Below are 27,435 nucleotides of genomic sequence, written 5' to 3'. Positions count from 1 at the left end.
TGGACACAGTGGAGCTAAGGCAGGATGGAAAAAACCTTAGGATGATATGGGAGCTTAAAGACAGGTCATCTTGCCTCATTCAAACTTTCTACAGTTCAGCTGAGAAAACTGATATGGAAAGGAGTCAAGGACCCCAAACTAGGCCAAAATGACTGGCGTGGAACCAGACCCTTTCCCCAGGGGTCATGGAGTTAATCCAGGAGCACCCCCTCACCTGCTCTGAGGCATGCCAGTGGCCTAACCATGCCAAGAAGAATGTTATGGGTTGAATGTCATCCCCTGAAAAGATATATTGAAGTCCTAATCTCCAATACCTCAGTATGTGACTTTATGTAGAAATAGGGTCATTGCAGAAACAATTAGATAAGATGGGGTCATGCTGGAAAAGGATGGGCCCCTAATTCAGTACAACTGATGTCTTTATAAGAACAGGAGAGAGGCACAGCGAAGGCCATGTGAAGTCAGAGATGCACAGGGTGAATGCCATGCCATGTCAGTGGCTTTTGGAATTGAGGAGGCTTTCAAGATAAAAGAGATCCCATTGGAGTGTCAGGGACAGCCCCTACCTGGCAGTCTTGGACGAAAAAAGAGGGACTCAGACTTATCCTGAGATGATGGAGACAGGACAGCCAGCCTGGTGGTGGCCCCCAGAGTGGCAGTGCTGGGTCTCCGATCCCCACAGGGAGATGGCCCTTGGACTGGTGGGTGGGGACCAGGCAGATAGAAAGGGGCCATTAGTACCAGCACCAGCCTGTGGGGGACAAGTGGGAAGGAGGCAGCTGTTAAAAAACGTGCCACTGACTTAGGAATCCCAGGGGATTCTGGGAGAGTTCTGGGGGGGAGGGGTCCTCTGCAAACGCCCCACCCCCAGAACCTTCAACTGTCAAGCACCATGCAGGCTACCAGCATGCTGCACTCTCTAGGTAGGTGCTGATGGGGTTTGTCCCACTCGTGTGCCTGGCAGATGAGGGCCTTCCCCCGGGAAGGGGCTGTGTGTCCTTGGGGGTGACCCCTCCATCAGATTGGATGCTCCCTAGGCTCAGGAGTTGGGCCTCTTCCTCAGCCAGTCTGGGAAAGAACAGGCAACGGATGGTCAGACCCTCAGGAGAACAACTTCCTTGTCTCCACTGAGTTGGGGAGAGGAGAGGGACCAGCCACTCTGCTCTCAAAGCCGTCTGGGGAACGGGCTTGTGTGAGGACAGCCCCCTTGGCCGTGGCCGATAGGGAAATCAAAGGCACCCTAGACTCAGTTTCCAGGCTTCTCGAGAAGTATAGGCCGAGGGGTGACCCAAGCCCAATCTAGACAGCATCTTCATTTACTTCATTTACTCTCGCTCTGGGAATTAAGGTGGTGTCCCTAAATCTTCAGTCTTTCCCAGCATCGGGGTCCCTTCCCAAAATTGAAGGCAAAGGGAGAAGGGGGCCGCAAAGGATAAGATGGTTAGACAGCATCACCAACTCAATGGACATGAATCTGAGCAAACTCCGGGAGATAGTGGAGGTCCGAGGACCCTGGCGTGCTACAGTCCATGAGGTCACAAAGAGCCGGACATGACCTAGCCCCTAAATCTACAAGTCCCCAGTCTGATGGGAGAAACAAGACATGCACCCAGGACAAAAATCAACCTACCTATTCATGCCTTGCTTTCACATATTGCTCTGGCCACCCGCCTCGCCTTCCTCCAGCCAGCCTTGTCTGTCTGTCTGTCTGTCTGTCTGAGCTCACCCATGCCTGGCCCTGAGACATTTGGGGAATAACTGTGGTGGAGTGTGTGTGTGTGTGCGCGTGTGTGTGTGTTTGTGTGTGAGCCCTCCCTGCCAGCCCAGCTGCTGTGTCAGGAGGGCAGACCCAGTGGATTGAGGATCGAGGACCTTAGGCAGGTTTGGAGTGAGGACAGTGAGCCATGACCTCTCGGTTGGGTGATGAGCCGGAGGGAGGGCTCCAGGGAGATTAGGGAGACTCATCACCTTGGTTTCCTCTCTGATGTTCTCCAGTTTTCTGGGACACCAACACCTTCTGTGGTCCTCCCAGACCGCCCCCCCCATCCCAAGAGCTCGGCACACCCACTCCTGGGGGCAGCCGGGCAGAGGCCTCTGGAGAGCCCCGTTGGAGGAAGGGCACAGAGGCTTCCCTCACTATGGGAGGCTTTAGGCCTTTCACTTAACCCAGGTTCCTCACCCTCCACCCTCTTGATGTTCGGGGACAGGATAATTTTTTGTCGTAAGACCTGTCCCGTGCACTGTGGCATGTTCAGCAGCATCCCTGGCCTTTAGCCACGGGATGCCAGCAGCCCCTGCACCCTGCTCCCCAGTTAAGGCAGCCAAAGCATCTCTTGACGGCGCTGTTCCCTGGGGCGTGACCACCCTCCGCCCCTCGGCAAGGAGAGCTGACTTACCTTCTCTGGGGGAGCCCTGGGCTCCACCCACCCCAGTCAGGAGCACCCTCTCCTGCCAGCGATGGCAACACTGGGTGAGGACCAGCCTGGCGGTAAAACGAACACAAATTCTGGTTCGTCCTTCCTCTCAGGATCCTCTTCATCTCTGGGCAAAAGAAAAAACACATCCCCCTCCCACACACATACTCCACGGATACAGACATAACTCTTTACACACAGAGACACACACACACTACATAAACACACAGACACACTCTACATAGACATACACACATACATTCTCCATGGAGACAAACACACACATACACACACGTACTCCACAGATGCACACACATGCTACATGTGCACACACAGATACACACGCACATACATACACACATACTCCACAGGTGCACACACATACTACATGTGTGCACACAGATACACACACACATACATACACACATACTCCACAGGTGCACACACATACTACATGTGTGCACACAGATACACACACACATACATACACACATACTCCACAGGTGCACACACATACTACATGTGTGCACACAGATACACACACATACATACGCACACATTCCACATGCACAGACACACTACACAGACACATACACACTACATAGACACACACATACATTCTCCACACACAGTACTCCACAGACGCACGCACATACTACATATTCACACACAGAGACACACACACATATACATACACACATACTCCATACACAGAGACACAACTACACAGACACATACACAGTATATAGACAACACATGTACATTCTCCACAGAAACATACTCCACATACACTGACACACTACACAGACACACACAATACATAGACACACACACATTCTCCACAGAGACACATACACATATACACATACTCCAGATATTCACACGCATACTACACATGCACACATAGATACACATATACTCCACAAAAGCACAGACATATACATACGCATACTACATACACACACACATTCTCCACAAATACACACATATTGCACACCCTACACACATTGCATACATTCTCTACAGACACACACACACACATCCTCCGCAGATACACACACATACTACACGTGCACACACACATACACATCACACACACACACTTCACACACAGACACTCCACAGATGCACACACGGGCCACACAGACACACACACACAAACAACCCTTTCCTGATCATTCCTAAGAGAAGCCCAGAGGGCTTAGGTTGGAACAGAAAGGGCTGGAGGGAAAGGGGGTGGAGGGAATAAGTCCCAGATTCTGGCCCCACCCACCTACCCTCTCCCCTGGCTCCCACTCTGGTCTTCCACAAACGGAAACCCACCAACCTCAGTGTTGGACATCAGGACAGTCCCAACTTTGCACAGGCCTGTCTGGGGGTGGCCTCACCGAGTGGGTGGCATTGAGCCAGGACTTTTCCCAGTGGACAGACGTGAGCGTGGGGTCAGGAATGAGTCCAAGCAGAGGCACCGAGGCAGCCTGTGGTCCAAGGTTCTGGGCTGGTCAGGGCCAGTCTGGGTGGATTTGTCAGGCTAATAAGCGGAGAGAATAGGGGTCATTCCTGGACCCAGGGAAGTCCCAGGAGACACTGATGAGGGATTGAAGAATAGGTTTGCTTGCTTGGGGTGGTGGGAAGAGTAAGGGGGCATCAGGTAATTTCAGCCACAAACAGCCTGTGACCTCCCTAGTTGAGGAGGATAGGGAGGTGTCCCCAGGCCTTCCGGCCGAGGAGACATGCCTCCCTCCAGGGCAGTGTGGCGTGAAGATCACGAGCCTAGCCGGGGTCTGCGGTCACATTGAATCCAACCCTGACTCTGAGACCTTGGGCCAACCACTGACCTTTGCGCTGCGGCTTCCTGTTCTGATAACTGTGGGTAACGCACGGCCCTCTCTCGGGCCTGGTGTGCCTGGCACAGAGCAGGCACTCAGGCCCATCAGCTCAGCTGCTCTAACTCTTCTTGACCAGCACAAGGGAGGAAACACAGCTGAGCCCCCGGCTCCCGCCTCTGAAGAACGCAGCGCCCCTTCGGGGGCCCAATCCGGTCTCCCCTCTGGACAGCCCAGGACTCCTGCCTCTCTCTGCAGCTGCCCCCTTCTTTCCCTCACTCTGGGTTCCTCCCTCACCCCGGGCCCCACTGGGTTCTGTTTAACCACATCCTTCCAGCCTCCCCACTAAGTGCTTCCTTATTTCAGAAACAGCTGAGAATATGGGGAGATGGGAGGACCGTCCTTGGGTGCCCGGGGGGTAGGACTGGATGTTCAGAGTGAGTCTCGCTCTGAGGTCTCAGTTCCTCTTGCCCCTCCTCCGTGCTCTGCCCTGGCGTTCACTGTTGGTGGCAGAGGGGAGTCAGTCCCACGGTTAGGGAATCCTCAGGAAGCGGGTAAGAGCCTGCAGTCCCTGTGCAGGGGGATGGATCCGAGGTCCCCCCACTGCCGCTGACCCAGGCTCTGCCAGCCGGCCTGACTTTTCCTCTCAGAGACTCAGTCGCGGGGCCATTCCCTAACTGATTTTCACCCCTGGGCTGCTCCTTTCCTTCTGCCCTGCTGCCCTCGACTCTCCGTTATTTCCCCTCTCCCCAAAAGGCAGTGTCTGTTTGCACCGTTTGGAGATCATTTTTCAAAAAAAAAAAAAAAACAGCTCTATTGAACTGTGATTCACCTACCGCATAATTCACCCATTTAAAGTGTAGGAGGCAATGGCTTTCAGTACATTCACAGAGTTGTGCAACCATCGCCACAGTCAGTTTTAGAAATTTCTCATTCTGCCCCCAAAGAAATCCCATACCCTGTAGCCATCAATTTCCAACCCTGCAACCCCCTAAGCCCTAGGCAACCATAATTATATTTCCTGTCTCTATATGAATTGGCCCATTTGGAGCACTTTGCATAATTGGTATCATACCATATGTAGTCCTTTGTGACCACTGTCTTCACTTAGCCAAGTGTTTTTAAGATTCATCTCATTGCTTGATTTATTTTCATCATCCATGTATCCGTCATTTTGCTTGTCCATTCATGAGCTGATGGACATTTGGGTTTTTCCCCCCACGTTTTGGCTATTGTGACTAATCCTGCTGCTATAAACATTTGTGTACAGGTTTTTGTATGGACAGATTTTTTAAAATTTTATTGACTTATTTATTTTTGGCTGCGCTGGGTCTTGGTTGCCTCACGCAGGCTTTCCCTAGTTGTGACGAGTGGGGCAGGTCTCTAGTTTCAGCGCACAGGATTCTCGCTGCAGTGGATTCTCTTGTTGTGGAGCTCACTAGTGCCGCACAGGCTTAGTTGCCCCGACTCACATGGAATCTTCCAGAACCAGGGATTGAACTCGTGTCCTCTGCATTGGCAGGTGGATTCTTAACCACTGGACCACCAGGCAAGTCCTGGACGTATTAACATACTTTCAGCTCTCTTGGGTATATATACCTCGAGGTGAAATTGCTGGATCGTGTGGTAATTCTGTGTTTAACTGAGGAGCTGCCAGACTATTTTCCAAAGTGGCTGCACCCTTTCACATCCCCACCAGCAGTGTCTGAGAACGCCAATTTCCCCACATCCTCACCAACACATCTCATTACCAATCTTTTGGATTAGAGCTGTCCTAGCAGGCTACCCCGGAGAAGGCAATGGCACCCCACTCCAGTACTCTTGCCTGGAAAATCCCATGGACGGAGGAGCCTGGTAGGCTGCAGTCCATGGGGTTGCTAAGAGTCGGACATGACCAAGCGACTTCACTTTCACTTTTCACTTTCATGCATTGGAGAAGGAAATGGCAACCCACTCCAGTGTTCTTGCCTGGAGAATCCCAGGGACAGGGGAGCCTGGTGGGCTGCCGTCTTTGGGGTCACACAGAGTCAGACATGACTGAAGTGACTTAGCAGCAGCAGCAGCAGGCTTCCCTGATAGCTGAGACTGTAAAGAGTCTGCTTGCAATGTGGGAGACCCGGGTTCGATTCCTGGGTTGGAAAGATCCCCTGGAGAAGGGAATGGGAACCCACTCCAGTATTTTTGCCTATAGAATTCCATGGACAGAGGAGCCTGGCAGGTTCTAGTCCATGAGGTCGCAAAGAGTCAGACATGACTGAACGACTAACACTTGACTTTCAGTGGGTATGAACTGACCTTGACTTGCATTTGTCTGGTGACAATAATAGCTGAGCATTTTTCATGTGATTATTGGTCATTTGTATATCTTCTTCAGAGAGACCCCGATTCAGATCCTTTGTCCATTTTTTTTTTTCTCCCAAGGATCCAGGTTTATTGAGGGATGGGGTTCTACAGGGAAGCCCAGTACCTGTGGGGAAGGCCTGCTGTTAGTCTGGAGGGCAGCGGCCTGGCAGGCAGCTGGAGAGAGGGGTCTCTAAAACCTGGCTTTACTTGAAAGTGTGGCTCTCGGCTCCACCATGCCCAAAACCTTTGGGTCTGAGCAAGGCTGCATAGCAGGGCCTGCCTTCATGTTCCACCTGATCCCCCGCCCCGAGGTAGGCGTCTTTCCACATTTCTCATGCTCCAGGCAAGGCCAATGCCAGTCCTTCCCCAGGGATGTCACCCGTTCAGCAAAGTACACCTCTTTGTTGCACATGGGGCACCTAGGCATGGTAGCGCCGGATCCGGGGCAGGCAACTGGGCTGGAGCAGATTGGAGCGCTGGACTCCTTTGTCCATTTTTAATGGGTTATTTGTCCTTTGATTATTAAGCAGAGACCGTTTTTGACAAAGGGATTGCAGCCCACATAAACCAGAACCGACTCAAGGCCAAGGGCATGGGCCAGCACCACAACGCCCAGAACTACAACAACCAGAGCTTTGAGGACCTGCGAGCACTCTGCCTACGGAGGGGAGAGCTGTTCGAGGACCCCTTTTTCCCTGCAGAACCCACTTCACTGGGCTTCAAGGAACTGGCACCCAACTCCAAACATGTGCAGAACATCAGCTGGCAGCGGCCCAGTGTGGGCACCGGCAGGGGAGGCGTGGACTCCTGGGGGATGGGGCATGTAGTGATGCCCCAGTCGCTTGCATAATTTCCAATCCCCCACCACCCTCTCTTGGCTCTGCCTTGGATTCCACCCCCATTTGGGTTAAGGACAGCTCTGGAAATGCTTAAGTAAAATCTCTCAGATGACCCTGGGAAGGTCACTCACTGACTTTTGCTGTCACGGCTTACAACTATGCCAGCTTCCCCCGCTCCACCCCATCTCCGCCATCCATATTTCCCCTAGAACTCCAAGACACAGGCAGCATTCCCCGATGAGGTAGGAGGGAGGTGAAGAGGGGATGGCTTGGTCTCTCTGAAACCTTTCTGCCTTCTCTGCAGCAAATCACAAGCAATCCTCAATTCATCGTGAATGGGGTCAGCCCAACTGACATCTGCCAGGGGGTGCTCGGTGAGTGGAGAGTGGGAAAGCCTGGGGTATCTTCTGGGGCTGGGGAACTGGGAGCCCAAGGCTCAGACAGCTCTTCTGTTTCCCTGCTCCTCCCCTAAGCCAGATTCCACCCCCCACCTGCTGCCATCTGGGTCTGGGAATAAGCAGGGTGCTATATTAGTTATCGGGCTTTCCAGGTGGCTAAGCAGTAAAGAACCTGCCTGCAGAAGACGCAAGTTCAATCCCAGGTTGGGAAAAATCCCCTGGAGAAGGAAATGGCAACCCACTCCAGTTTCCTTGCCTGGGAAATCCCATGGACAGAGGAGCCTGGTAGGCTACAGACCATGGGGCCACAGAGTCCAACACGACTTAGCGATTGAACAGCAACATATTAGTTATTAATTGCTCCAAGACTCAGTGACTTAAAGCAACAACAAACATCTATCATCTCACAGTTTCTCCGGGGCAGGAATTAGGAAGCAATAGAGCTGGGTGGGTCTGGCTCAGGGTCCCTCACGAGGTTCCACAGGAGCTGGAGAGTCCCCTTCTGAGATGGCACGCTCATGTGCCAGGAGGCCTCAGGTCCTTGCCACGTAGCTCTCCGTAGGACACTCGAGTGTCCCCACATGGTATCTGGCATCCCCGAGTGAGTGGCCTGAGACAACAAGGGGGAGGCTAGACTGACTTCACCAGCTGGTCTCAGGAGAAACAGGCAGTGACCTCCCCCAGGTTCTGCTGTTAAAAGCAAACGAACCTGCAGGGACTTCCCTGGTGGTCCAGTGATTAAGACTCTGTACTTCTCCTGCAGAGAGGCACGGGTTTGATCCCTGGTCCAGAAATTAAGATCCCACGTGCCACTTGGCCAAAAACAAAAAAAAAAAATGCTTGCATGCGTGCAATCCAACTCCCATGGAAGGGGAGGGGAACTACCCTTCTGCTCTTGGGGGAAGGGTTGTAGAAGGACTTGTGGACACATTTTTAAAGTCCCTGCAGGTGCTCAGCCTTCCTCAGTCTAAGGTATTAGGTGAAGGAGAGCCGCTCTCGCGTGGGCTCCCACAGTCGGTTCCCATCCTCGGCTTGGACTCTGGGGCCACACACAGGGGGATGCGCAGGGGGGCAGAGTGCTGTCTTTTCAGGAGACTGCTGGCTGCTGGCCGCCATTGGCTCCCTCACCGCGTACCCCAAACTGCTGTCCCGCGTGGTGCCCAAGGGGCAGAGCTTCAAGAAGAACTATGCCGGGATCTTCCATTTTCAGGTGAAGCACGATTTGAAAGCCAGAGTTGGTTTGTGTTTGAGGCGTGTGCATGAGTGTGTGGAGGCTGTGTGAGAGAGAATTAGTACATGCTTTGAAGCTTACATTTTCCCTTTCCTTTCGAAAAAAAAAATTATATTTATTTGGGTGGATTTTTGCCTAATTATTAGAGAAATATCTTCTCACTAAAGAAATCGTATAAGCTTTTAAAGCCCCAAAAGAAAACAGTTGTGTTGGTTTGTGACTCTCCTCCTCCTCCTCTTTCTCTTGCTTCTCACTGTGTCTCTGTCTCTCCTTCTCTCAGTAGAAACACACATATTTGTATCAATATATGCATGTATATGTGTGTGTTTGTCTGTCAACCTCTATGACATGGGAGTTTCGCATAATTTTTGTTATCTGCTCTTTAAATTATGTGACATGTGGACAAATTCCTCGGGTCATAAAAATATTTCTGAAAGTCACAAGAGTTTTTCTGAATCACAAGACCTCAAACATAAAAGACCAGCCAAGGTCCAAAGGCAGGTGGATCCCTCTGGAGGCCATGGCAGAACCTGACTAGAGGCTGGAGGGCCTTTCAGGGCTTTCATTGCTTTTCTTGAAATGGGTGGGCTCTCTGTCACTGGTGTGTCATTGAATTGGCCACCAGGGGGCACTTGTGTAACAGTCCTTTTGCAAGGAGAGGGGTGTGTGTGTGTGTGTGTGTGTGTGTGTGTGCCTTGGAAGGGGGCCTGGGGCAGACAGATGCCCACACCCCACTGACACCCACCTTGCTACCCCCAGATCTGGCAGTTTGGGGAGTGGATGGACGTAGTGGTGGATGACCGGCTGCCCACAAAGAACGGCAAGCTGGTGTTTGTGCACTCAGCAGAGCGCACAGAGTTCTGGAGCGCCCTGCTGGAGAAGGCATATGCCAAGTGAGTGCCTAGCCAAGCTACTGGCCTGGCCTCCAAGCCTGCCCCGACCGTTGGCAGGGACGGAAGCACCTGGAATCAGGGGAAGAAGCAGGGGGACCGCGGGGCATCCCTCACTTCCCTCCCTGCCCCCTCTGAGGTCCAAGCTCACAACCAGCTGCCTCCCAGACAGAGCCCAGACAGTGCCTTCTCTGTGCCCGCAGGCTGAACGGGTCCTATGAAGCGCTGTCGGGGGGCAACACAGTGGAAGGCTTTGAGGACTTCACGGGGGGCGTGACACAGAGCTTCCAACTCCAGAATCCCCCTAGGAACCTGCAGAGGATGCTTAGGAAGGCCGTAGAGCGATCTTCCCTCATGGGCTGCTCCATCGAGGTAAACCATGCTTGGTCTCGCTTCAGGGCATTTGCACCTGTTGTTGCTTTCACCTAGAATGTTCTTTCTCCAGATACCCGCATAAATAGCCCCTTCTCATTCACATTTCGGCACCAGTGCCCCTCCCTCAGGCTAGTCTTCCCTGCCTCTCAATGTCAGTTAGCTGCTCCTACCCCTGATTTCCTCTCTACTTTGTTTTGATTTTTTTCCCCAACATTTATCACAGTCAGAAACTGTCATACTTCTTAATGTGTATATTCATGACCAAACTTCTCCAGTTTCCATATTCCACGAAGGTGTGTCTAACTCTTTGCGACCCCATGCACTGTAGCCCTCCAGGCTCCTCTGTCCATGGGATTTCCCAGGCACAAACACTGGAGTGGACACTGGAGTGGGGGATCAAACCCAGGTCTTCTGCCTTATTTGTCTCTTTGACTGCCGGTCCTGGGACTTAAGGTGGTACTTGGAATACAATAGATTCCCAACACATAGTTGTTCAAATAAATAAATAAACCCAGAGTGCCACTGTGAGGCTTCCCCGATGGCTCCATGGTAAAGAATCTGCCTGCAAGGCCAGAGACACAAATGACTGTTTCAATCCCTGGGTGGAGAAGACCCCTGGAGGATGAAATGACAACCCATTCCAGTATCCTTGCCTGGGAAACCCCACGGACAGAGGAACCTGGCAGGCTACGGTCCAAAGTGTCACAAAGAGTCAGACATGAATGAGTGACTGAGCACAAGGGTGTCACTGTAAGACCCAGCAGTTGCATTCTTGGGCATTTATCCCAGAGAAATGAAAACTTAGGTCCACACAAAAGCCTGTGCCCAAATGTTCAAAGCAGGTCTATTTGTAATAACCAGAACCTGGAAACAACTTAGATGCCTTTCAACGGGTGAACAGTTGAACAGACTGCAGTGAACACATTTCAGGGGATGCTACTCAGCAATAAAAAGACATGAACTATTGACACACACAACAACCTGGAGGAGTCTCAAGGGAATTCTGCTGAATGAAAAAAGCCAATCACCAAAGGTTCCATACTGTACGATTGCTTATATAACAGTGTTGAAATGACAAAATTAATTTTTTTTAATTTATTTATTTTTGGCTGTGCTGGGTCTTCATTGCTGTGCAAGTTACTCTCTAGTTGGAGCAAGCAGGGGCTACTCTCTGGTCACGGTGCACAAGCTCCTCACTGCAGCTTTTCTTTGTTGCAGAGCATGAGCTCTAGGGCTCCCAGGCTTCAGTAGCTGCAGTTCTAGAGCACAGGCTTCATAGTTGTGGTGGCGGGCTTAGTTGCCCCGAGGCATTTGGGGTCTTCCCAGATCAGGGATGGAACCCGTGTTTCCTGCATTGGCAGTTGGATTCTTTACCACTGAGCCACTTAGGGAAGGCCTTGAAATGACAAAATTCTTGAAAAATGGAGAACAGGTTAGGAGTTGTCAGAGTTTAGGGAAGACCTTCATAAAAGGTGATTGTTGACTATAACAGGGCAACATGTGGGATGTTAGCAGTGATGGAAATGTTCTGTATTGTGACCATGGTGATAGATACAGAACACTATACATATGATAACAATGCATAAAACATACACAAGTGAATACTAGTAAAAGTAGAGACATCTGTATTAGAGCAACAGATTGTGTCAACATATTCATTCTGGTTTTTATTTTGTGCTATAGGGACTTCCACGTTTCCACTGCAGGGGACACAGGTTCAATCCCTGCTGGGGAACTAAGATCCTGTATGCTGTATGGCATAGCTAAAAAAATAAAACAGAACAAAAAACCTTAATATCATGCTATAGCTTTTTTTTTTTAAAGCAGTTTTTAAAAACTAAGTACTTTTTTTTATTTGGACAGTGCTGGGTCTTCGTTGCGGGGTGTGGGCCTAGTTGCCAGACAGTACGTGGGATCTCAGTTCCACAACCAGGGATTGAACCCTGGTCCCGGGCAGTGGAAGGTGGGTTTTTAACCACTGGACCACCAGGGAAGCCCCTGTGTTACAGTTTTAGAAGATGTTACCGCTGTAGGATGTGGGACATGGGGCACACAGGATATCTCTGTATCGTTTCTTAAAATTGCTTGTGAGTCTGCAAGCATTTGAAAAGGCAAAGTTTAAAAAAAAGAAAAGGCAAAGTTTAATTAAAAAAAAAGTGAACCCAGATCTAAATAAGAAGAAAGTCTTAAAAAGAGGGGATAATATGTACACGTCTAGCTGATTCACTTCGCCGTGAATGGGCGTGTGAATGGGCGTGTTCTGAAACGAACACGACATTCATTGTAAAGCAACTCTTCCCTAATAAAAATAAGTTTTAAAACAGGGAGCTCAGAGAGTTGTCACCTGTATTCAGGCACCCCTGTCCCCCTGACCAGCTCCTGAGTTCCTCTCGAGCCCTCTGTGTTCTGCAGGTCACCAGCGAAAGAGAGCTGGAGTCCTTGACACAGGGTATGCTGGTGAAAGGACATGCTTACTCAGTGACGGGCCTCCAGGACGTGAGTCTGACCTCTGCAACCCCACCCGGAGGGGCGCGAGAAGGAGAACTTCTCTGACCCTACACCCCTGACCTCTGCCCACAACCCACCCAGGTCTCCTACCAAGGCAGGACAGAAACGCTGATCCGAGTCCGGAATCCCTGGGGCCGGATTGAGTGGAATGGAGCCTGGAGTGACAAGTAGGTGGCCCGCCAGCACTTTGCGGGGAGGGGCAGAGCACACCGCGGGCCCCACCCGCACGGAACAAGGCCATGCCACCGAGAGAGTCTCCATCTAACCAGGACTCTCAAGTAGCTCAGGGGTGAGGGGAGCCCTGGGGGGGAACGAGCTCTGCTCCCCCACCTGTCTCTGCTCTAGCGCCAAGGAGTGGGAGGAGGTGGCCCCAGATGTCCAGAGGCAGCTGCTGCACCGGAAAGAGGACGGGGAGTTCTGGTCAGTCCCACGCCCGCCCACTTCATCCTCCTGCCGCCCATTGCACCTGAGCCTTGGATGGGGAGGTTCTGGCGGGGGGGGGGGGGGGGGGGGGTTGTGGGTGTGGGCGTGCCATTGATGGCTCTTTGCAATCCCCCACCACAGGATGTCCTACCAAGATTTCCTTGGCAACTTCACTCTCCTGGAAATCTGCAATGTGATACCCGACACGCTGTCCGGGGACTACAAGAGCTGCTGGCACACCACCTTTTACGAGGGCAGCTGGAGGAGGGGCAGCACCGCAGGGGGCTGCCGGAGCTACCTGGGTGGGCTGGATGGGGGGGGGGGGACGGGACTCGGGGCAGGGAGTGGGTGATGGGCCACTGACTCACTGCACAGCTGGGCGCAAGGGCCCAGGGGCCCGGGGCAAGGTCCATCAGATGCCACTGGGCCCTGTTGCGGAGGCGGGTGTGTTGAGGAGCTTCCAGGCTCATCCACCCCGGGAAGGGCAGGGCCATCCTCACCTGCTTTTTCCACAGACACATTCTGGACCAACCCCCAGTTTAAGATCTGTCTCCCCGAGGAGGATGACGACATAGAGGATGACAAAGCCGTTTGCACCTGCCTGGTGGCCCTGATGCAGAAGAACTGGAGAAGGACGAGGCCCCACGGAGCCCAGCTGGAGACCATCGGCTTTGTCATCTACTCGGTGGGCGCCCAGCTGGCCCCTGGTCACTCTTGCTCCCGCAGTGGCCTCACCCCCCCCGGATCACTGCCCACCCCACAGCCCTAGGACTAGGACACCCTCCCTTCAACCACCTCCGCACCCCTAGCTCTCCTTCTTCTTCGCTCCCCCCCTTCAAAAAATTGGAATATTTGATTTACAATGTTGTGTTAGTTTCAGGTGTACAAAAAGGTAGATCAGTTGTATATAGACACACACCTACTCTTTTCCCACATAGGTCATTACATAGTATTGAGTAGAGTTCCCTGTGATGGACAGTAGATCCTTATTGGTGGTGGTGTTTAGTTGCTAAGTCGTGTCTGGCTCTTCTGTGACCCCGTGGACCATCCATGGGATTTCCCAGGCAAGATCACTGGTGTGGGTTGCCATTTCCCTCTCCAGGGAATCTTCCCTGATGCAGGAATCCACCCCATTACCCCTGCCTTGTCTCCTGCACTAGGGGCAGTTTCTTTACCGCTGAGCACTGGGGAAGCCAGGTTCTAATTAGTTACCTATTGTATTTACAGTAGTGTGTGTATATCAATCCCAGTTTCCTAGTTTATCCCTCCCCCCAACCCCCTGCCCTGGCTTTTTCTTGAGTAGTGTGTTGAGCTTTTAAGGCAGGGCTGACAGTTTTCATTCCAAATTTTTTAAATCGAAACCTCTTAAGTAGGGACTTCCCTAGTGGTCCAGCACAGGGGGCACCGGTTCTATTCCTGGTTGGGAACAAAGATCCCACATGCCACGTGGTGTAACCAAGAAGTAAAAAAAAAAAAAAAAAAAACACTTAGGGAGCACTTCCTCTGTGCCAGGCATTGTTCCAAGGGCTTTTCAAATGGTAACGCCTTTAATAAAAAAGAAGGAGACTGGGAGCCAAAGGCAAGGTCAAGTCCAAGCTCATACCGGTTTCGACACACTCAGAGATTTCACCACAGCCCCCAAACCTCCACATAGCCACCCCACCAAGAGCATGGAGTCTGGCCAGGAAAAACCCCTGACAAGTGTTTCCCAAACTGTGCCTTGCAAAATCCTAGAAACGCCCATTTGTCCTTTCACTTACATAGTCAACAGTATCCATGAGCACCTACTGTATGCTCAATCATGAACAAAAGCAGATTTGAGCCCCGCCCTACTCCTAGGCTGTGTGTCCCCCAGGTTGACAGATATACCCGAAGCCATTTCTAAGGTTAGATGTGACCCCTCCCAGAAAGGCTACCTTCTCTATACCCACCCAGAGCTCCCCTGGGCCATTAGTATATTAATTCTGCAGGAACCTATATTTCTGCAGGAGAGCAACATATTTATCTTGGCTTAAGTCACCTTTTTATAGACTTCTCTGTGCTCATTCCTGGGTTTCTATGAACTTCCTGGGGGAAATGAGCACTCCATGGAAAATGCTCTTCCCGTGTTTTTTCCCAGTTCTCCCACTGCTCAGAAGTGTGGGGCTGGGCGAGTTAGTTTACCACCTCTGGGGGATTTCCTTTCCCATCCTTAACCCGAAGTGATAAAATATCCCCTTGGCAAAACTTGGCGTAAACCATACTTTGCTGTCCAAAGCAAAAGGAAAGGTTATTAAAGCTGGGACTTAACAGCTCTTAGATCCCACACGCCTCCCCACACTGGTGTCCCAGGGCCCTTATTAGCAGCCCCCGCAACACACACACATACAGCCTGGCTTCCACGGACCTGAGCCCCTTACCCATCCTGGGGATCTGACCCTCCTTTCTCTTCCCTTCCCAGATCCCAAAGGAGGTACTGAAGATGAGGGGCCTGATGCCTGGCAGACACCCACCCCATACCTGGCTGCGTGTAGATGGGCCAGGGGTGGAATTCGGTGAAGGGCTCTGGGGGCCGCTGGGTCAGGGTTCCAGCCACCTTGGGCCCTGGGTGGGAGTCAGGGAAGGAAACGACCACACTGGGGTTACCTGCCAGCTGGACAGTGTCCCCCTAACCTTGCCCAGCTGGGCCTCACTGTGGGGGTCCCCCTCTCCCTGCCCTCCCCCCGAAGACCCTGGACCCACTTGCAGGGCATGTACAGTTTCAGAACCTCCAGGATGTCCACTTGAAAAAGGACTTCTTCGTCAAGTACCAGGACCTGGGTTTCTCGGAGATCTTCACCAACTCAAGGGAGGTGAGCAGCCAGTTCCAGCTGCCCCCAGGGGAGTACATCATCATCCCCTCCACCTTTGAGCCGCACAAGGACGCCGACTTCCTGCTTCGGGTCTTCACTGAGAAGCACAGCGAGACCTGGTGAGGGGCCCCACCTCACTGCTCCAAGGCCACCTGCCTTCCACCCCGAGCTGTAGGGTGTCATGCTCAGGGATCAGTCATCTGGTAGTACCCACCCCCAGACACTCTGTCCCTAATTTACAGTCAAGGAAACTGAGGCACGAGGCAGGGAAGTCCAAGGTAGTAGCAGAGTCAGAATTGGAACCCCAATCCCATGGCACCCATTTCCTATTGCTTCAGACACACATGAACTCCCCACCCTTCCCACTGGAGTCCCTGTTTCCCTGAACCCCTGCTAATTCCACGCCTTCATCCACTTCTGCCCAGGGAACTGGATGAAGCCAACTACGCTGAGCTTCTCCAAGAGGTGAGGGGAGGCCACGGGGTTGGGGGATTCGAGGCAGAATGTGTGGGTTGGGGTGTGAAGGAGCACTCTGGACCGTGTCCCTCTCCCACCCCTTTCCCTCCAGGAGAGGATCTCTGAGAATGACATAGACCCGGACTTCATACGTTTGTTTCACATAGTGGCAGGTGGAGAGGTGAGAGGCAGAGGTCTGGGGTGCTGAAAGGAGGCGACTGGGGGCTGAAGGGGCCAGAGCGAGAGTTTATGGTCCCCCTTCCTAGGGCAAGGAGATAGGCAAGTATGAGCTACAGAAGCTGCTCAACAAGGTGGTCTCCAGATGTGAGTCTTCCACCCCCTACAATCATTCCCTTAATCAACCCCTGTCCCTCCCCGCATCCCAGCCACACTCAGCTCACCCCTCCCCTTCTTTCTGCCCCCTACCTCCCTCACAGTCAAAAACTTAAAAACCAATGGCTTCAGCCTGGACGTGTGCCGCTGCATGATCAACCTCTTGGATGTATCTTCCCATCAGTGGGCCAGCCTGCCCAGTGCTATCCCGCCCCAGCACCCTACCCCTGAGCCTGGCCCCAAGGTGGCCACCTCTCTGGCCAGTCATGCCCTCCTGGGTGGGGATTAGGCTCTGGGGTGACGAAAGATGCCAGTTCTTCTGGCTGTTACCACAGTTACCTACAGGACCCTTCGGTCTTGGTCCCCACTTCCATGAGCCGCTCTGCTTCCTAGCCCCTGGGATGTCCTCCCCACCCCCTCCTCTGATATCCTTGACTGCCTCTCCTCTCAGAAAGATGGCTCTGGCAAACTGGGGCTTCGGGAGTTTCAGGTTCTATGGAGAAAAATCAAGAAATGGACGGTAAAGGGCATTGAGGGGGCAGTTTATGGGGTTGAGAGAGGTCCTTGTGAGGAATGAGGACTAGAAAGTCTAACAAAGATGAAACTAACAGGAGCCCCTGACTAGACGCACACGTGTACACACACACCCTGGGATGGAGTTGTTGACATGTTGCCATATGAAATAGTCAAAAAGTTCCCGGGACTTTCCTGACAGTCTCAGTGGTTGGGACTTCTTCCAGGGAGGGGGGTGTGGATTGGATCCCTGGTCAGGAAACTAAGATCCCTACCTTGCAATGTGGCTAAAAAAAAAAAAGATGTTCAATAACCAGCAGAGTCTAGGTATCAACTAACATAAAGAATACAGGCAGAGAGCCCTGGGCAGGGTGCCAGGAACCAGCTCTGCGGTCACCAGGCAGTAGGAATATGAGCGCTCAGGTGTGGGCCAGCGGGGGACGCAGCAGGGGGTCCCTGGGGGCTTGCGTAGGGGTTGTAAAGCATTTCACCCCTTGCGAAGCATTGGACCCTGCACACAGCCCTACCGCAACTGCCTGTCACTCCAGGACATCTTCCGAGAGTGTGACCAGGACCAGTCAGGCACCTTGAACTCCTATGAGATGCGCTTGGCAATTGAGAAAGCAGGTGGGTTAGGGGCAGGACAGGGGCTGGGGGCTGGGGCGCGGGAGGCAGCAGCCAAAGGGCTGGACTCTCTCCTTCCGCACCCCTCTCTCTCCCAGGCATCAAACTGAACAACAAGGTGATACAGGTGCTGGTGGCTAGGTATGCGAATGACGACTTGATCATGGACTTTGACAGCTTCATCAGCTGTTTCCTGAGGCTGAAGGCCATGTTCAGTGAGTCAGGCGGGCACCTGCCCACACCCCAGCCCGGGCCACTGGCCCACCGGCCTTCTCCCGCATACCCGCATGAGAATTACTGCTCTAGAACACTCCCCTCCACAGGGCGCAGACAATCTGGGTTCACATCCCGGCCCCACCACTTGTGGGCTCTGTTGTCTTGACCAAGTCACTGTATCTCTCTGTGCCTTTAAGCGTAGATAACAGTGCTGCCTGCATAGGACGACTGTAGAGGTTAAATGAGATAGTATTTGGAGAGCACTCAGAACTGGCCGTGGTTCAGAGCAAGGCTTTAGGAAGGAGTCCTCATCATTAACTCCCTACTGGACTGGGGATGTAGCTGGAAAGGGGGATACCCTTTCTGACCTCTGCCCTAGTTGAGAATGGGTGACCACTGACTCACCTCCCAACCCTCCTCCCTCTGCCTCCTCCCGGAAACAGCGTACTTTCTAACCATGGACCCTAAGAACACCGGCCAGATTTCCCTGGACCTGAACCAGGTACATGCAAGGGATCTCAGGCACCTCCACCCATGGCTGCGCTGACCCTTCCCTCTCCACGGACATCGTGCCCCACCCCCACCTCGCCCATCTTCTGACGTTCTTCTCACCCCACAGTGGCTGGAAATAACTATGTGGGGTTAGAGTGACTGCAGGAGCCCGACTTCCTTCCACCACCAGCACCATCAGCACCACCACCAGCCCCCAGGGCTTCTGGCCTGGGGTCGGTGTACTCCCTGTGGCACTCAGCTCTGCGTCTCTGCTGATGGAATGGACCCCGGATGCCAGGCTTACTCCATCAGCGGGCCTCCGGGCCCATCCTCCCCATTCAAAGTGTTTTTCTTTTACGCCAACCAGACTTCCGGTGGCTGGATTTACTCCACAGTTTCCTCCCTCTCCAAGCATATTTCACTACAGGTTAAGTGACACTTTCCCCAGTGTCCCCGGCTGGGGAGGTGGTCCACGCTCTCCACCCTGTTCAGGCTCCCCTGTTTCACGGCCCCTCCCTCCTCCCCCTCACTGGGTGTGGGGGGCATTATTATAATGAACAACACATGCCACTGGGTTCTGTGTCTCTACGTCAGGAAGAGGCTGGCGGGGGTGTAAGTCGTTTCTTCAGCACCAAAAATGGGGAACCCAGTAGCTCTCCGTTGAGGTGGTACCACTCCCCTGTCCAGGAGGCGTTTGGAAATGCGATATCGTCACAGAAACTAGAGGGCGCTGTTGGCATTTATGGGCAGTGTCGGGGATGCTAAAGGCAAGGAATGCCCTATCACAGCGTGGTACCCGGAGCAGCATCCTAGGGGAGAGCTGAGCCGCCAGACACCGAGCATCCCCTCCCATCTCCTGCCTCAGACTGGAATCGCCAAAGATGGCACTGCTGCTGTCTCAGAGTTCAAAAACCCTACAGGAGTTAGCCAGTCAAAGAAATGCACGGAGCCTCCTGGATGTGTGGCTGGGGATGGGTGGGGGACTGTGGCCACAGATTAGTTTCATTCCTGCCTTAAAAGGTATTCAAATTCAAATCACCCCTATTGTTTAAAAACTGCTGCGTGGCTATTGTCCTCACCGGAAGGATGGCGGGATCCTTAGTCCACCAGTCCTTGACCTTGGAGTCCCTGCCTCAGACGCCTCCAGCTTCCCGCCCCTAGACCCCAGCCTGCTGCAGCGGGAAGGCTGACACCACCAGCCGTGCCCCCAGCTGCACTTCTCTCGACCTTCCAGATCTCCCCATGGCTCTCCCCCGCGCCCCCCACCCCAGCCGCCCCACCCCGGGTAACTCTGCTTGGGAGCTTTGCAGCCTCTTGCATAGAGACAGCCTCTAAATTCCTTTAGAATAGGGTCTAACGAATCCAAACCTCCAATGAATTGGAATCCGTCCCGGCTCTGTGTACTTTCAGCTTCCAAGGGTAGCTGGCTTCGTTTCCTCCTGCACTAAGAGCCCAGAGGCTTCCTTCTGTTTGCACTAAACCCACCCATTCCTCTTAGGCTTAGGGGTAGGGGTGGGATTCCAGTCTTCCTGGATCTGGTGACCAATTCCCAGCACCAGCCCTGCCCCCTGTCTCCTTTGTGACAACCACCCATCTCCATTGCCTCCCCCATCGCCTCCGAGCCATCTTTTCCAGCCCTGCCACCCTCCTCTCCCATCCTCTCGCCTCTGCAGTCTTGTCTGAGAAAGAGGTCACAGTCTGTCAACAAGGGTCTTAAAGACTGATTCCTCCACCCTGTCTTCCACCACCACCTTTTCTTTTCGGAGCAGCTAAGGAGCTAAGGTCCCTAGGTGGGAGCAGGGATCGTTTGGAGAGAGGCTGGAAAACTTGAGTTTTTGAGAGGACCAGGCAGCCCCAGTTGGTTCTAGGGAGCCCAGTGAGATGCTGACCCCACCCCTTCCTCATCCCTTGCCCCAGCGGGAGAGGTCACCATCTTCTAGCTGGGTGGCCTTGGCAAGTTATTTTATTTCTCTAGCAGTCTCCTTTTTCTCATCTGTCAATTGGGGGTGACAGGGAGTTCCCCGATGGCCTAGAGGTTCGGATCCCAGGCTTTCACTGCCTTGGCTGGGGTTCACTCCCTGCTCTGGGGACCAAGATCCTGCAAGCCATGGGGCATAATCCCCCCAAAAAATGGGGGTGATAGTGCCTGTCTCAGAGGGGTGCTGTATGGATGACTAAGATTAAGAGAGTGAAGCACTGTGCTTCCCACAGATGGTAAAGCTCTCATTGTCACCTGAAAACTGGGTTCCCCTCTTAGTGGATGCTCAGCCAAAAGACACAACCAACTCAAAGAGCAGAAGGATTTATTACTTGCAGCAAATAAGGAGAACACCAGAGATCTTTCCCAAAGCTGTGTCGCCCCAAACAGCAAAATTGGACAAGTTTTTTCTTTGTTTTGTTTTTGTGTTTAAGTTTAAAAAGTAATTTTTACATTTTTTATTGGAAGTTTTAAACTGAGGGTATATGCATATGCATGAAGGGGCTTGAGAGGAGGAGAATTCTGCCTGGAATTATGGCAAAGGTTAACAGAGGACAGTCTTCAGTTGAAGTCACCAGGGGTCAGAAAAGGTCAACCTTGTCATCCCATACGTTTCTGTAGAGCTGATGGTTGAGCACTTCGGGCTAATCTTTACCAGTGAAACAGAACTGGAAATCATAATTTATAACTGATTAGCCATTCTTACTAATCTTGCCTCATGAGTCATTTGTTTTTCCATTCCCCTAAGACCATCATTACTGAGACCTACTCAAGGGCAAGCATTGTGGCCGGGCCAAGGTCACAAAATAAGTTTAGGCTCAAAATGACTTATCTTATGTTCAAAAACAGTATCTGGTTCTTTTCCTCCAGGGACCCCCTACCCTCTCTGCCTCCGTTGTCACCATGCTGAGCAGAACCCCATATATAGTCTGTACTCTGAACAACCCAAGGGGGCACCATTCACCCCAATTAAGATGTGAGAGGCACCCTCAGAGTTTGACCACATGACTGCACTGTACTAGAGAAGTGAGATGAACCAGTATACACTGAATAAATATATCTAATTTACGCATGCATTCAACATGCTTGCAAACATACCTTCATCACATTCCTCCAAACCCAAACTCTAAAACAGAAGTCGTCCCCCCTCCCACCCGCGCCCCAGCTATGGCCAGGCCTGGCTGCTCCCTCCTCTTGGTGGTCAAATCTGCCCTCTGCATGCACACCCTGACCACTCCTTCTGACTCAATCCGTTCAAATTCACTTGCCTCCCTACCCCCTGACTCCCCTCTCCACCAATGCCTGGGAGGCCATTCCCATGCCATCTCTGCCATCACCAGAGATGGTCTATAATCACACTTTCTGCTCTTCTCTGGTCCTCAGCATGGGGAGCTTCCTCTGCTCACGGCAGTGTTTTGCTGGGGAAGGGCTTGAGACCATGCTGCCAGCACCCTGCTCAGCACGCGCTGGATGCCTGTGACTGAGGTCATGTGGTAGAGTTTACCTCGGGGTGACTCACTACCCCTTTCCACAGCTGCTATCCCCGTTCCCTTCAGACCCCCTCTTTGGCCTCTATCTGTATTGCAAAGACGAGGTCATGTCGGGGAACATAGGTCCCCCAGAATAGCTCTGGAGTTTCTTCCTCTGTTCTCTGAGAAAGTGGGGTCAAAATAGACCAGGAATCCTGCCATTTGCAACAAGAGGAATGGACCTTGCAGGCACCGTGCTAAATGAAATAACTCAGAGAAAGACAAACACAGGATGATCTCATGTGTGAATCTAAAAAAATGTTTTAAATTACTTAAAAACAACTCATAGATCCTTTTGTAGTTCATGAGCATGATGATTGGGTGTTCACACTGCTGCGTGACATGTGCCTCCCTCCAAACCTTGTTACGACATCGGCACATTACCTGTCTGACATAAAAGAAAAAAAAACAAAAAAATTCATAGATACAGAGGACAGATTGGTGGTTGCCAGAGGTGGGGATGAGGACTGAGTGGAATATGTGAAAGTGGTCAAAAGGAAGAAACTTCAGTGACAAACACATGCTGGAAGGAATTCCCTGGTGGTCTAGCGGTTAGAATTTCAGTCTTCCATTGCCATGGGCCAGGGTTCAATCCTTGCTCAAGGCACTAAGATCCCGAAAGCTGCATGGGTTGGCCAAAGAAATAAAAAAAGGACAAAGAGTCATGCGGATGTAACATATGGCACAGTGACTATGGTTAATAATACTGTGTTGTAAAAAATAATAATAATACTGTGTTGTGTATTTGAAAATGGCTAAGACTATAGATCTTAAAAGTTCTCATCACAAGAAAAGTGAGAAAGGAATGTCTAAATCTAGGAATAGGGTGGAGGGTGTGACAAGAAATATACAGGAGGAGCCCCGAGCATCCTGAGTGCCAGAAAGTGCGGAAATGTTTTAAAAAAAAAATTAGCAAAAACAAAATACACAATGATGGGAATATGTCAAAGGTCAAGTGTAATTCCCCCACATCTTAAGTGTAGGCAACTCATAGTGACTTCCTTCCAAAGAGGGACAGGGTGGAAACTGAGAGAAAAGAGTCCCTTCAAGGTAGAGAAACCTGGAACTTCCCTGGTGCTTCAGTGGTTAGGACTCTGTGCTTTCACTGCCGAACTAGGAACTAGGAACGCACAAGGGGTGCAGCATGGCCAAAAAAATATCTGACAAATAGGACCTTCGACTTCAGGCAGATGATCAAGGTTAACATCAAGAGAGAAAAGCCACGTGGTTGGAATATCCCTTTGATATGATGTGATGAGAATGACATTTTATGTCTATGGTTTCCTTCCCCCAAACCGCAAACCCCAGGACTTCCCTGGTGGCTCAGTGGTTAAGAATCTACCCGCCAAGGTAGGCGACACAGATTCAGTCCCTGGTCTGGGAGGATTCTATATGCCAAGGATGCAGCTAAGCTCGTGGGCCACAACTACAGGGCCTGTGCTCTAGAGCCCATGTTCCACAACACAAGAAGCCACTGCAGTGAGAAGCCTGTGCACTGCAACGGAGAGTATCCCCTGCTTGCCACAACTAGAGACAATCTGCTTGCAAGGATGAAGACTCATTGCAACCAAAAATGAATAGTAAATAAATAAATAATAAATATTTATTTTAAAGATTAGGCTCCGGTCTAATCATAAGAAAACTATCAGACAAATCCCAGTTGCGACACGTGATGCAAAACTCCTGACCTATACTCCTCCAAACTGTCAACATCATCAAAAACAAGGCAAGTAGAAGAAATTGTCACAGTCAAGAGACTATATACATACAATGGAGAATTACTCAGCCACAAAAAAGAATGAAATCTGGCCTTTGTGACAACATGAATGGACTTAGTACTATGCCAAAAGCAATAAGTCAGACAGAGAAAGACAAACACTACATGAGTTCACTTACATGCGGAATCTAAAAAAATAAAACAAATGAACAAACCTAACAAAAACAGAGTTATAGACACAGAGAAAAAACAGTTGCTCGTGGGGAGAAGGGTGTGGGGAGGAGATACATATCTTCGAGATATTTTTCTATTCGTATACAGAGAGCTTCCTTATGATTTTTTTGCTGTTGTTGACTATGCTGGGTCTTAGTCGTGACATGCAGGATCTAGTTCCAAGACCAGGGATCAAACCTGGGCTCCCTGCATTGGGAGTGCAGAGTCTTAACCACTGGACTACCAGGGAAGTCTCTCCTTTTGATTTACTATAGCTGCATAGTATTCCACTGCAGCAAAGTCTCATCATTTATTTATCAGTTATTTATTAAGTTGTTTGCAACCTTTCACTACTATAAACAATGCTATAGTTAACACTGTCCATATGTCATTTTATATAGTGGAAATATTTCTATAGGATAAATTTCTAAAAGGGGGGTACTGAGCTCAAGAATATATAGATCAGTAACTCAGATACATATTAAATTCTCCTCCATAAAGGTAGTACCAATTAGTTCCTACCAGCAATATGAGAGTGTCTATTTCCCCACCAGTATTCTTGCCTGGACAATTCCATAGACAGAGGAGCCTGGCAGGCTACAGTCCATAGTGTCGCAAAGAGTCAGGCATGACTGAACCACTGAGCACACATTTCCTCATTCAAGGCAGTATGTGGTCAAACTTTTGCATATTTATAATGTGATAGAAGAAAATCGGTTTATGACCTTGTAATTTGCATTTCTCTTTTTGCAAATTGAAGCTGAGCAAATATTCATGTTTTCCTTGCAGTTCATTTTCTGTGAGCACTTTCTAGTCTTTGCTCATTTTTATACTGGGCTTTCATGTTTTTCCCTATAAAACTCTAGGAGCGATTTACATTTTAGGAAGATTTGACCTTTGTCTGCACAGGGGCTGCAAATATTTTCCTTTGTCATGTGTCTCTTCACTCTGTTTTTTAAGCTTGCCCCATAGACTCCACCCCTTCACTCCCTCAGAAATTACCTCTCCAGGCCATGGGGCCCCTCTCACAGACACATCCAGAAGACCCTCTAGTTCCTCACTCTTCCTGGTAGCCTTTTTTTTTTTTTTTTTTTTTGTGTATTTATTTATTTGTTTTTGGCTTCTATGTGTCTTTGTTGCAGCACAGACTTTCTCTAGTTGCGGGGAGCAGGGGCTACCCTTCACTGTGGGGCCTGATCTGCACCCTGAGGTGGCTCCCCTCATGGCAGAGCACAGGCTGTAGGATGTTTGGGCTTCAGTAGTTGTGGTACACTGGCTAAGCTGCTCAGAGGCATGTGGGGTCTTCTCGGACCAGGGACTGAACGCATGTCTCTGCCATTGGCAGGTGAACTCTTATCCACTGGACCACAAATGGAATCCTTCCTGGTGGCCTTTGATCTCTTGGTGACATCTGACTCTATAGTGAAGATGCCTCTTGTGAGCAAATAACCTTTATTCTGTCCTTTATCGACTTTAGCGGTTACACATTCTCATTAGCACATAGAAAACACAGAAAAGTACACGGATGGAAAGCAAAACTCACTTTATATTCCTCCTCCCAGGATAACTGTTTTCAGTTTACCAGTGCCTATGCACATTTTTAATTGTGTGTAGGTTTTTCTGTTTACAAAGTAAATTTTTTAAATTTATCCAATCCCTTTGGGAGTGGATAACTGCACTTTCCCACCTCTTGGGTTTCTCTGTCCCTATTCTGTCTCACAAGGAGGTGATCTTGAGGTGCTGACATGGGGGAACGTCTCCTTCCTGCCCACCCTCAAACAGCCTCACTCTCTCCTGGACTTGTTTTTCCTGCCCCACTCCCACCCGCTCCAAGTTTAACTGCTGCACACCCGCTGGCCAGAGACGTCAAACTCCTGGTCTCCCTTGTTCTTCAGAACCACCCAGGTGGAAATCTAAGTTTATCAACTCATCCTCCCAAACAATGCTGGTAAAACCAGCCAGGAGTAACATCCAAGACTCACTAAGCATGGTTTCCGGCCATGTCTTGTCTTGCGCGTCAAATATTTCCCCAATTAATGCTACTCTGGTCTCTGGGCTTTCCTCATGCTCTTCCTCACCTGGATACTGTCCCCTTCCTGCAGCAGATCTCCCCAGGACCCTTGTCACATTCTGCCCCTCCTCTGCCCCAGTGCAGCCCTGGCTTCCCTTCCCCCCCGAGCCCCGCTCCCCCACAGTCCCCCCAACTTCCCTGGCTCTGTGCTCCAGGGGTCCCCCTTTGAGAAGCTGTGCTGGCTGCACACACCCAGGCCCCTTGCTGGCAGGCTGCCCCATTCTCCCAAGGTGTCAGGCACTTCCCCTGGCAGAACATTTATCTCTCTGTGTTGTAAATCCTGTTTACTCTGTCTCCCTACTGATCATACACTGGGGGCAGGACTGTTTTTTCCATTGCTGTATTTCGAGTGTCTGCACGTATGAATATTAAATAAGTTTGTTGACAAGGAGGAAAGGAAAGACTCTCCAGCTAACTTGCCTGCTCCCACATTGAACCCTCAAAGCTCTCCATCCAGCATGATTCCTGGAGGGCTAACTTGGCCTGGCTGGACTTGGTATCCTCTTAGGTCTGATATGCAAGCCCCTCCACCTGGTCTGACTGCCTTCCTTCCCACTGTCCCCGAGGTCCTCTTCGAACCTCACTTTACTCGTCTGTCTACAGAAGAGAACACTCTGGAAAATTATGAGGACCAAGTGAATGATGTACCTTGTAAATGGGAATGTGATGAAGGAATACCAGGAGTGGGTACATTATAAAAAAAAGTGCTACTGTTCATCAAGCACGTTTTCTATACCAGGCATTGTTCTAACACCCAACTACTGATATTAATGCCTTTCATCCCAACAAATTAGGTCCTTTTCATAGAAAAGTATACCAAGGCACAAAGCAGTTCTTGACTGATTTGCCTTGATTCCACACTGGCAGTAGAGAAGCTAGGATTTGAACCCAGGTCATATAGCTCCTCGGGCGTCCCTAGCAACTCAGCTGGTAAAGAATCTGCCTGTAATGCAGGAGACCCCAGTTTGATTCCTGGGTTGGGAAGATCCCCTGGAGAAAGCATAGGCTACCCACCCCAGTATTCTTGGGCTTCCCTGGTGGCTCAGATGGTAAAGAATCCATAGGAGACCTGGGCTCAGACCCCGTGTTGGGAAGATCCTCTGGAGAAGGGAACAGCCACCGACTCCAGTATTCTTGCCTGGAGAATCCCATGGACAGAGGAGCCTGGCAGGCAACAGTCCATGGGGTCACAAAGAGTCAGACACAACTGAGCGA

The 27,435-nt window shown here is 51.0% G+C and overlaps 1 protein-coding gene, 1 non-coding gene and 1 pseudogene across 3 annotated transcripts; 2 read left to right on the top strand and 1 right to left on the bottom strand.

Annotated features, from left to right (window-relative positions):
- Positions 1-817: 817 nt before the first annotated feature.
- Positions 818-19,279, top strand: CAPN11 (calpain 11). 2 transcript variants are annotated; one of them, XM_070456367.1, is made up of 22 exons: positions 818-923; positions 7,111-7,361; positions 7,727-7,796; positions 8,912-9,030; positions 9,811-9,944; positions 10,145-10,313; positions 12,729-12,812; positions 12,906-12,991; positions 13,170-13,244; positions 13,389-13,549; positions 13,763-13,932; positions 15,688-15,699; positions 15,986-16,197; positions 16,504-16,543; positions 16,647-16,715; positions 16,801-16,858; positions 16,972-17,036; positions 17,319-17,387; positions 17,929-18,007; positions 18,103-18,219; positions 18,664-18,722; positions 18,840-19,279. In XM_070456367.1, the coding sequence occupies exons 1-22, from the start codon at positions 893-895 to the stop codon at positions 18,864-18,866; spliced, it is 2,157 nt and encodes a 718-aa protein (XP_070312468.1). In that variant the 5' UTR covers positions 818-892; the 3' UTR covers positions 18,867-19,279. The 2 variants fall into 2 exon arrangements, 1 of the variants encoding a protein (XP_070312468.1); XR_011483902.1 differs by lacking the exons at positions 16,647-16,715; positions 16,801-16,858; positions 16,972-17,036; ... (3 more) ...; positions 18,664-18,722; positions 18,840-19,279 and having other exon boundaries at positions 834-923; positions 7,114-7,361; positions 15,688-16,197; positions 16,504-16,542.
- LOC110135631 (cysteine-rich protein 1 pseudogene) lies at positions 6,787-7,010 on the bottom strand (annotated as a pseudogene).
- A 3,229-nt stretch (positions 19,280-22,508) lies between the features above and the next one.
- On the top strand, positions 22,509-22,613 carry LOC139031630 (small nucleolar RNA U13). The gene has a single exon (XR_011484137.1). It is a non-coding gene; the product is annotated as a small nucleolar RNA U13 (small nucleolar RNA).
- Positions 22,614-27,435: the final 4,822 nt, after the last annotated feature.

This window comes from Odocoileus virginianus, chromosome 27 (assembly GCF_023699985.2).
Source record: "Odocoileus virginianus isolate 20LAN1187 ecotype Illinois chromosome 27, Ovbor_1.2, whole genome shotgun sequence".
In the NCBI taxonomy this organism is placed as follows: domain Eukaryota; kingdom Metazoa; phylum Chordata; class Mammalia; order Artiodactyla; family Cervidae; genus Odocoileus; species Odocoileus virginianus.
Note: the sequence above shows the minus strand (reverse complement) of the source record. Positions and strands in the feature narration are given on the sequence as shown.